The sequence below is a fragment of the Chroicocephalus ridibundus genome, unplaced genomic scaffold, assembly GCF_963924245.1.
Source record: "Chroicocephalus ridibundus unplaced genomic scaffold, bChrRid1.1 SCAFFOLD_228, whole genome shotgun sequence".
In the NCBI taxonomy this organism is placed as follows: Eukaryota; Metazoa; Chordata; class Aves; order Charadriiformes; family Laridae; genus Chroicocephalus; species Chroicocephalus ridibundus.
The window spans coordinates 128,912-139,051 of NW_026961400.1; the positions used below are offsets into that span (position 1 = coordinate 128,912).

At 45.8% G+C, this 10,140-nt stretch overlaps 1 protein-coding gene across 5 annotated transcripts in view; it reads right to left on the minus strand.

Annotated features, from left to right (window-relative positions):
* The window catches only part of ALDH18A1 (aldehyde dehydrogenase 18 family member A1), a 33,693-nt gene extending 25,402 nt beyond the window's left edge, over nt 1-8,291 (minus strand). For 3 of the 5 annotated variants that reach the window (XR_010069328.1, XM_063321896.1, XM_063321894.1), the window contains exons 1-6: nt 8,156-8,290; nt 5,145-5,266; nt 4,468-4,591; nt 2,048-2,271; nt 275-424; nt 83-187 (exon numbers count right to left, since the gene is read on the minus strand). Coding sequence is in view for 4 of the 5 variants with exons in the window: in XM_063321896.1 (XP_063177966.1) it covers nt 83-187; nt 275-424; nt 2,048-2,271; nt 4,468-4,561 (573 nt within the window). In the remaining variant the exon portion in view is untranslated. Of the gene's footprint in view, nt 1-82; nt 188-274; nt 425-2,047; nt 2,272-4,467; nt 4,592-5,144; nt 5,267-8,155 lie in introns of all 5 variants that reach the window. The other 2 variants (XM_063321895.1, XM_063321897.1) reach the window with 2 other exon arrangements.
* Nucleotides 8,292-10,140: the final 1,849 nt, after the last annotated feature.

Consider the following 10,140-nt stretch of genomic DNA (forward strand, 5'->3'; position numbering starts at 1 on the left):
AGCATATAAAACGTGGAAAAATTCAAAGAACAATTCGATCACTGCCTGAAGTAGTCAGTCTAGGAAAGAAAGAATCCCTTACTTGAGCTGCACAGATGCTGTACTGTGTAAACATAGCCTCATACAGAGCCATTAGTCCACTCTGGCCAGCTGCTGCACAGGCTCGGGCCTCCAAGACTGGAATCGCCTACAGAGATAAACAGCTGTCAGGCAGTGACTTGAGCAGGTAATACCCAACATTCAAGGAAAAGCAGGAGTGCTGCCAGACACTCACCATATCTTTCAGCTGATTCTGGCCTGAATGAAGCGCTTGCCTCACACTCTGAGAAAGCAAGATCTCATGACGCAACCGCTGCTTCCCAAAAGCTACAGCACCACTGGTGACAATCATCATCTCTCGGCCCTGATTTTGCAGCATTGACACCTGTAAGTACAGAACATAAGAAACAGGGCCTGGAGTATGATCACTGCTAGAATGACAGACAGTTCTGGCTATTTTAGACAACCTTATGCTCACCAGTTCTTGCTGATGCAAGTGTTTCACTTTATCCACAAATGCGCAAAGCAAGGCAACCGCTCTCTATGATACTCCTGTGCACCTTCCCAGCCACTTCAGAGCTATGCAAAGGGCTGCATGCAATCTATAGCTCCTACTAAACTTTCTTTTCACGATACCAGTTTTTTATGAGAGTCATGCTTGAATTTTCACAATACATATTACTTGGTAACACTTCTGTACCCCTTGCCCCTCCACCTCCGTTGCTACAGATAAGGAAAGATATGAAAAAGCTGTGAAGTAGCAGCTCTACCTTCCACCAACCTTCTTACTCACCATCCATTCCCAAAGCTGCTATCATACAGCAACTTCGTATTCTAGAAGTGAAGAAGCTAACTCTGATAGTACAGCTTTTAATTGCCTCTTCCTTACATATATCAGGCCAGACTCCTTTCAAAGCTCTAAAGCTAGATGTCTTACATGAATTTAATTTATTACGTTAACTTTACTTCCCAGAGAAGACATGTCCAATCGCCCCCAAAGTCATAATTTCATTTTGGGGAACCAATCCATGGGTTGATCCCATCAGTTTTTCCCACAAGTAATGAGGTTTCAAGCTTTCTCCTGGAGGAAATCTGCAAAGGCTCAGGTAATCAAGAAGGGTCTACTCACAAGGGACTTCACAAACTTCAGTGTCACCTTCTCATGAGATCCAAGTAATGCCCCAGTCATGTCTTACCTACTGCATAAAAATCTGTGTGCAAATCTCTCCCTCTATACTGGGTCTGACCAAGATGGAGTTAACTTTCTTCACAGGGGCCCATATGGTGCTTTGTTTTGGATTTCAGGACTAAAACAGTGTTGATAACGTTCTGATGTTTTGCCTGTTGCTAAATAGTGCTTGCACAGCATCAAAGCCTTCTCTTTTTCCCATTATGTCCCATCACAGCAGGTAGACTAGGGACTGGGCAAGAAGTTTGCAAAGGACACATTTGGGACAGCTGACATGAACTGGCCAAAGGGACATTCCATGCCATAAAACATCATGCTCAGTCATAAAACCGGGGTAGCAGAATACGAAAGGGCAGGGAGTTGTCTTCCAAGACAGCCATCACTTGGGGACTAGCTGGGCATCGGTCTGCTCGTGCAAGGTAGGGAGTGACCGCCTTAGCATCACTTGTTTCTCTTCCCCTTTCCTTCACTTATTAAACTGTCTTTATTTCCATCCATGAGTTTTCTTACTTCTTGCTCTTCTTATTTTTTTTCCCCCAATCTGACTGGTGGTGGGGCAGAGGTGTGGGGAGCGAACAAGCAATTGCGTGGGTGCTTAGCTGCTGGTCGAGGTCAACCCACCACACCTTCAAACATCAATTTACTGAGTTACCTGGTTTATGCTACCACAGCACAGGGGGATGAAAAAGGGAAAGGACAAGACATTGCTTTACAGGGCCATCACTGTTTTATGAGCTTTTCCTACAATCTTCTGTGCCATCCAACAGTCACCAAGTACCTGAAGTTAAAACAAATATTGCACTTCAGTCACAGAATTACCTGCTCTACAATAGATGCCAGCCTCCCAAGGGCCAAGCCACACTCATCCCCTCGAGTCACAACAGCACTACCTAGCTTCACCACTATCCGCTTGGCATGCTTCAGCTCACTGCGGTGCGCAAACGATTTCCCGTGTGCACGGCTGAGCGGCATGGTGATAAATGGGATGTTGCTCCAACAACGGACGGATTCGTTCCTTAGTCTTTGGTTATGGCGAGGGAGATCTGTGGTTAAAGAAAGAAAACAAGAAAGAAAAACACAGTTTTAACTGTCTCATTCAAACTTCAAGCCTTTAAAGACTGGGAATGAGAAGCTAGCTTTCAAGTCACCAAAATAAAGTGAGAACTGATAATATCTGAGCAGCACTAACCAATCCTAAGGTATATAAGGCAGCATCTCATGTGTCACAGAGCTCTAACTCTGGGAATCTAGAAGACCAAACTGAAAAACACTGTAAAAGAGCTCACATCAGAAATGCTAGTTTTAAAAACAATCTCCTTTGCCTTGCCTCACTAAATACAGCTAGAGAGTTTTCCTGCCTGTGCTAGTGCAGAAAGCTTGACGGTTAGGAAATAAAAGACATGCAGCTTTTACAACCACTCTAAGTCAGGTATTTTTGCATGTTGCTCAACTTGGGGCAACAGAAGGGGAATGACGGACATATGAACTGGAAGTCACCTTCCTACAGGATAAATAGGTGTTGGAGGGAGAAGCGATAATCACAGTATTACTCAGGTAAGACACAAGACACATAAGGCTGGCACTTCGCCCAAGTCAATGAGCTATGGAACGTTTCTCAGGAAAATCTTTGTTTTCAAAATGCCTGCAAAGGACATTAAGACCACTATCAGCACAGCAGGTTAAAGAGAATAATGACTATCAAGGTACAAACAAAAGGAATAGTCTGGATCCTTTCTAATTGACAAAGAGGTGGACCGAAACACATAAAATCCCAAAATCAAGCTGAAGGAACGAAGGCAGATGGAAACCACTTCCAACATATTTCACATGAAGTTTTGCAGAGCCACAGAGAATTGTGTCTGAAGGAGTTCTCTTGCAGATAAGAAGTCCAAGTGTGTTAACTGGATAACTGATATAATACGGATAAGAAATATTAATTGAAAAGAACTTGAAACCATATTTCCTTATCCTCCACCTAGTTCTTCTTGTATTACTATTCAGAAACTGCAGCAAACCAGGTCAACTTAGACAGTCTCAAAAATACCAGTATAGCAAAAAAGAGCGAGAATACGTCTGTTGTAATTACAGAAGAAATGGCTACTGACATAACACTCTGAGACCAGAAGTGCAACTTAGTCAAAAGATGGCACACATTCATGGAAAAATTATGGAGATCTTACTGGACGCTATCGAAAGGCATTTAAAGAACAATGCAATAATCAAGCACAGTCATTATGGGTTCACAAAGGGAAAGTCCTGTTTAACTAATTTGATATCCTTCTACGATAAGGTTCCTTGCCCCATGGATGAAGGGAAGGTGGTGGATGTAGTTTTTCTGGATTTCAGTGAGGCTTTTGATACTGTTCCTCACAGCATCCTTCTGGAGAAATTGTCCAACTGTAAGATAGGCAGGTTCATGGCATGCTGGGTGAAGAACTGACTGGACAGCAGGGCTCAAGGAGCTGTAGTGAATGGGGCTACATCTGGCTGGCGACCAGTCACCAGCAGTGTTCCTCAGGGTTCAATCTAGGGCCAGTTCAGTTCAATGTATTTATCGATGACCTGGATGCAGGAGCTGACTGCACCGTTAGCAAGTTTGGCTAGAGCTTCAGGATTTAGAAGGTTCCAAGAAGACAGCTGTTGAGGGATAACCAGTATCTGAAAAGGAACCACTTATTTTTTCAGAAAAACAAGGTAAAAGACAATGGTTCTAGAACAAACAGAGAATTTACTTCATGTCCACTAAAGTCCTAATTGCTAACCTAACAGGGAACATCTGTTTACAGGGCAGCCATGTACTTACACTCAGGTTTCCTGCAAGCATCTTTCCACTTTTATCTAATCTGAATAAATTTGAGCTTCACACCTTGCTTTACTCAAGACATCTGTGGGCTGAAAATGCAGATGGGGAGTAGGCATAATCAGATTTTGTTTTCTAGGAAAGCACGAGGCTGAAATAAAAAACTTTTACAATAGCAGTACTTTCACAACTGCTTTTTTTGCTTGAAATGCACGTCAGAACGAAAAATACACTCTCACACATCCATCTGAATATTATTGAGTTAAGGGAAAAAGTAACATTAAGAAAGTACAGCTTCAACTGCAGCTCACTCTACAGGTTGTAACTGTTGAATGATGTTAATGAGGTGATTTCCCTTTCAACACAGGAAAGAGCATAGGCATGCCCAGACACATACTGGCCAACATTATTAGAAATGTGTGCTTTCTCTCATACATACATAAACGGGAAATGGCTGTGATGGCATGTGGCGACAACACAAAGCACCGTCCAGGGGAATGGACAAGAGGGCTCAGAGCAGCTCGACACAACATTTTGAGATGTCTTCTGCAAATCGAGGATATCTGTAAGTTAAAAGGAAAGGAGGGAGGAAAACTGGTTAAATATCAGTGAATTTCCACCTATAAGTTACTCCTCACCCACGACCCCCCCTCAACTCCTCTTTGTCCTGTACAGTCCTAAGGCAGTTTCCTTGTGCAAGAGACAGACAGCCTACTCTCTGTTTTGCAGAATTCTCAGGCTGTGACTTAGAAGAACTGAAGGCCCCTTCTCCCTTCCTGTTGGCAGAAGATAATTAGTAAAGATCTAGAACAAAACATGGTTCCTCAAGAAGGGAAGAGACTAGTAGCGAGTGTACCAACAATGGGGAAAAGCCCTAACTTTGTCCACAGATAAGCCTGGAAGAAAAAAAAGAAAAAAAAAAAAAAAAAAGATAGAGAGGTTGCATCATCCAGACCCCACAACAGAGCACCTACTATACTTCTCGTGAATCTCAGCCCTATTCAATATAGAAGATATGCTGATTCACTTTTCCCTGAGTACTACACCAAAGGACAAGATGTTAACCATGATTACGATTAAGGACATGAATTTACAAGGTATTTGGCATTAGTTTACCTTAACTGAACTTGTAAACACCCAGGATTCTTGTAACTCAAAATTCACCACTACAAGTACCCAGCAAACAAGGGATACACAATTAGCGATTTCCTATGGCAGGTCTAGTGGAAGTAATGCACCTAGTATCATAAAGGAAACAAAGGAGATTAACAAAAATCCAGTTCTACCAGACAGTGCTTAAGCCATGAAACCTCTCCTTCCCCTTTTACAAAATTTTGCTTCCTTTACTTGCTTTCAATCCATCCCTCTGCACCACTGGAATAGAGCAAACAACACTGAACGGGCTGTGGTAGGGAGAAGGTACTGAAGGGAGGACAAGGAGAGCTCATAGTAACTACACTGGAAAAAGGCTATTACAAATATAACGACAATTATAGCACCTGGCAGTTCTGGCATACATGTACCTGAACACTTGAAGCTGCTTCATTACCCTGCATCAGTGTATTGTTGTTATACTTCATTATAACCCTTACTTCTACATATACACCTCTACGTAACACAAGGCACCCACCAGCAGATAACAGTTCTCCTGTTTTGTCTAGTAAAGATTACGCAGCATGGCATTTTAACAATATTAATCTGCAATACTGCTCCAGTTCTGTATTTAATCAGAAATGGCAGTCTTGACCACTGCCAGCAGAAGGCAGACAAAGGACTTGGAGCAGATGTTACAACTGAGCAAGTAGTCCAAGTCTTCTCCTCATAACCGGGCAAGCTTAAAGGAGCTGGTGAACAGTACCAACTAGACATTCTGTCTTTGAACCCTTACGAGGCACCTCATGGACCTGCCTCTGGGGGCCACAACAATTCCCGCTGTTCATGTGTCTGTCTATTTGACCCTTCCACCTTGAAGTTCACCCTGGCATCTACTGTCAGCCATCATCTTCCCAGTAGGACCTTAATTATGTCTCAGAGGGATGTGCAAAGTCCAGCAGCTCCTGACAACCTGGACTGGCAAACAGCAGGTCCTTTAACCAGAACCCCTTCCACCACAATTATCCCGAGTGGGACTGCCTGCTCCTCTTCAGCTCCCTTACAGTCTCCCTCCCTTAGGGAACAGAACCAGGCACTCTACCTGAAGTTACACCCCCAGACACTTCCTATTACAACCTCTCCTGTCAGGCCTTCAACTCCCACTACAGTAATACTCTTCACCTGGTGTTGCACTATCACTGGAACACAGACCCATACTAGCTAGATCAAGCTGTGCTGTCTCCTTGGTTGCTCCTACTGATCTGCCAGAGAACCACTGCACGTTCTCACTACAGGGCTGCTGGCAACTAAAAGCAACCTCACCCTTCTGGAAGACTGGCTCTCGCTTCCCTTTGCCAGAGACAGCTTTGCTAAGAGCGAGCAGACTGCGAGGAGTGAGAAGTGGCAGACAGTACAGGTCTTTTGAAAGAAAAAGATTAGAAAGAAATACCACGTTTTTGAAACTAGCTTGTGAGAAAAGGCAAGGAGACTGAGTTAACAAGGAGACAGAAATTTTAAAGCAGCAGCAGACATCAAGAAAAGAAAGAGAGATGTGAAATGGGAACGATGCTGCCAGAAAGCACAGACAGAGAACAGGACACACTGTACATTACAAGCTTTCTTTCAGGCTAGTCCGAGGCTGCAGAACAACTTTCTCTCCTCGCACTCAATCAAGGACTTAAAGTTAATTTCAATCCTCCTTTTCCATTCCACTCCCATTTCCATACCTGGAATGGTTCTGGCCTTCAGTAACAATCCAAAAACAGGTACAGAATTTAAAATTATGTACAAAAAAAACCAACCAACCAAAAAAAAAAAACACAAATTAAAAACTTCTGCCTTACTTGGAGGGGAGGAAGCCATAAAAAGAAATGCAAAATGCATTATTCAGGTATTTCTCCAAGACTCTAGCATCACCTTAAAAAATTTTTTTTTCACTACCAGGAAAACCTACTCCTTTCAAACTAGTCTCCAAACCTGACTTTTAAAAACATAATTATCCTATCATCTCTTTAAATAATAAAAGTTATCCTTATATTATCACTCATAGAAAGCAATACTATTGGCTAGTTTGCATGAATTTATTATCTTCATAACAGCTGTTAAGTAGCACAGTGCATTTAGATTCTGTTCCAGATCTGTGTAAAGAGACTTACACTGAGACCAAGCAATCAGAGGTCTCAAATACTAAAACTGATGCCTTTAAACAACAATCTATAACACTGATTTTTCAGTCTGTTGTCTGCAGGCCCACGGGATGTCTACAATTATTTGCAATGAGTTGATAAAATAAAACTAAGTAAACTTTTTTTCAGTTTTATATATAAAGGCCAGTATTTCAGCCAAGCGTTAGGACATTCCACACGTGAAAAAAACCTGGAAACCAAACTCCTATAGAAAGGGCTATACTGTACTACACTTAAGCAACTACGCAGAGATAAATCAAGTTCCAAGGAAAGGCACACAATTTTAATGAAATAAGTCTTTACCATAACACAAATAAGTCCCCTGTACCACTCAGGGGGGATAGTTATTTAAACAGCTTAGTTACCTTACCAACTAAAATTTTTTAAAGAGAAAAAAAAAGTCTACAATTCTTAGTGCAAGCTCAAAACCAATAAACCTTCCCAGAGGGAAACCAGTTCAGAAGAACTGACTCAAAGAAAGAAAAGCTTCAAACAAGTTGCCTTTAGCGCAGCCGGCGAGCAGCTGTTGCCCAGCTCCGGCAGAGGCTGCACAGGAGCGCGGCCGGTTCGGAGCCACGCGTCCCAGCCCCGAGCCGCCCCAGGCTCACGGCAGCAACGGCGGCACGGCCCCCGCGGCGGGGGGAACGGCTGCCACCGGCCTGCCCGAACCGCCCGAAGGACCTCAGGGACAGCACTGGATCAGGTCTGGGCTGTCCCGTTTGTCGCACCCTGCCTACGGCGCTACGCGGCGGCAGCAGCGCCGGGCCAGGCCCGGCCGTGCAGCAGCAGAGCCCACGCGAGCGCGGCGGGGAAGCCGAGCTCAGCACGACGCGGCGGCGGACAGATTACTTGTTACGCGCGGATCGGCGACACCCGCGGGCGCCGCTCACTTCCCCAGCACCCGGGCCCAGCCGCCGCTCCCCTCCCCGCTGCTCCGCCAGGCGCTGAGGCGATCCTGGCCGCTGAGGCGATGCCGGCCCGGGCGGGGCGGGGCGAGCGCGCTGCCGCCGCCGCGGACCAGCTGACCCGCCGCAGCCAATCCCGGCCGCCCGCCGCGCGGCTGCTTCAGCGCCGCCATGGCGGGCCGGCTGCGGGCCCCGTCCCGCCGCCGCCCCAGCGGATGATGTAACTCTGCTCCACGTTGCAGCACAAAATCCAGGGCCCGACAGGTTACGGCAGTAACAGCTGTTTTCTGTCTGGTCCCAGACTAGTCCAGACAGCCCTACCCACAGCCGGCCTCCCTGCCCCGTCTGATGTAGGCAGCGGATGACAGGGATCTGCAGCCAAACCTCTGAGAGCTGCTTCACCTCCTTCGGCCCTTCACCTCCTTCGTTTCCTCCACCGTAGCCAAAACCCCTCCACAAGGGCAAGATTCCTGGCTTTGCTCTTCATTTACTTCCCATATCCCATTTGTGTTCGTTTCTAAATTAAGAGAATATTAGAATTTTTTAGGTTGGAAAAGACCTTTAAGACCATTGAGTCCAACCCTAAGCCTAACACCGCCAAGCCCTCCACTAAACTACATCCCCAAGTGCCACATCTACACTTTTAAATCCCTCCAGGGATGGCGACTCCACCACTGCCCTGGGCAGCCTCTTCCAATGCTTGACAACCCTTTCCATGAAGAAATTGTTCCCAATATCCATCCTAAACCTCCCCTGGCACAACTGGAGGCCATTTCCCCTTGTCCCATGGCCTGTTCCTTGGGAGAAGGGCCCGACCCCCCCTGGCTGCCCCCTCCTTTCAGGGAGCTGTAGAGAGCGAGAAGGTCTCCCCTCAGCCCCCTTTTCTCCAGGCTGAACACCCCCAGCTCCCTCAGCCGCTCCTCACCAGACTTGTGCTCCAGACCCCTCACCAGCTCCGTTGCCCTTCTCTGGACACGCTCCGGCCCCTCGGGGTCTGTCTTGTGGTGAGGGGCCCAAAACTGGACACAGCCCTCGAGGTGGGGCCTCACCAGTGCCCAGTACAGGGGGTCAGTCACTGCCCCAGTCCTTATGGCCACACTGTTCCTGACACAGGCCAGGATGCTGGTGGCCTTCTTGGCCACCTGGGCACACTGCTGGCTCATATGCAGACAACACTCCCAGGTCCTTTCCTGTGGGGCAGCTCTCCAGCCGCTCTTCCCCAAGCCTGTAGCGTTGCTTGGGGTTGGTGTGACCCAAGTGCAGGACCCAGCACTTGGCCTTGTTGAACCTCACACCACTGGCCTTGGCCCATCGATCCAGCCTGTCCAGATGCCTCTACAGAGCCTTCCTACCCTCCAGCAGATCAACGCTCCCGCCCAACTTGGTGTCCCTCTGCAAGCACTCTTATCACTGCAAGAAGTACCAACCATAAATCTACAGTTTCTCATCCTCAAAGACACTAAAAATTCATAATAGTTCTTCAGTTCAACTCAGATACTAGTTATACTGTCTTCTGTTTGTAACCATTCTACCACTGTTATATTCCTATTTTCCTATTAGAATTCAAACAAATCCCAACAGCACTTTCATGTTGTTACAAGACAGTATTTGGGATTTTGTTTGATTTGTGGGATATTTTTGTTTGTTTGGGGGTTGTTTATTTTGTGGGGTTTTTTGTTGTTTTGTTTTTTACATTTTTAACGCATCACCTTCTGGGACCAGGAAACAATCTTCTCTGAAGAGAAAGCCAAAACCATGACAGAAAGTCTCACGACTGTGGAGAAAACCTCATGAAGAGTGAACAATATTGAAGTGGTAGGGGCAGGGTTCAAGACACTTGCAAAAACCTCAATGTCTCAAGAATTAGTAGAAGACCCAACTCACAATTATCTGACATTAAGATTTCACTCTCTCCAAAAGAGGGAAAAC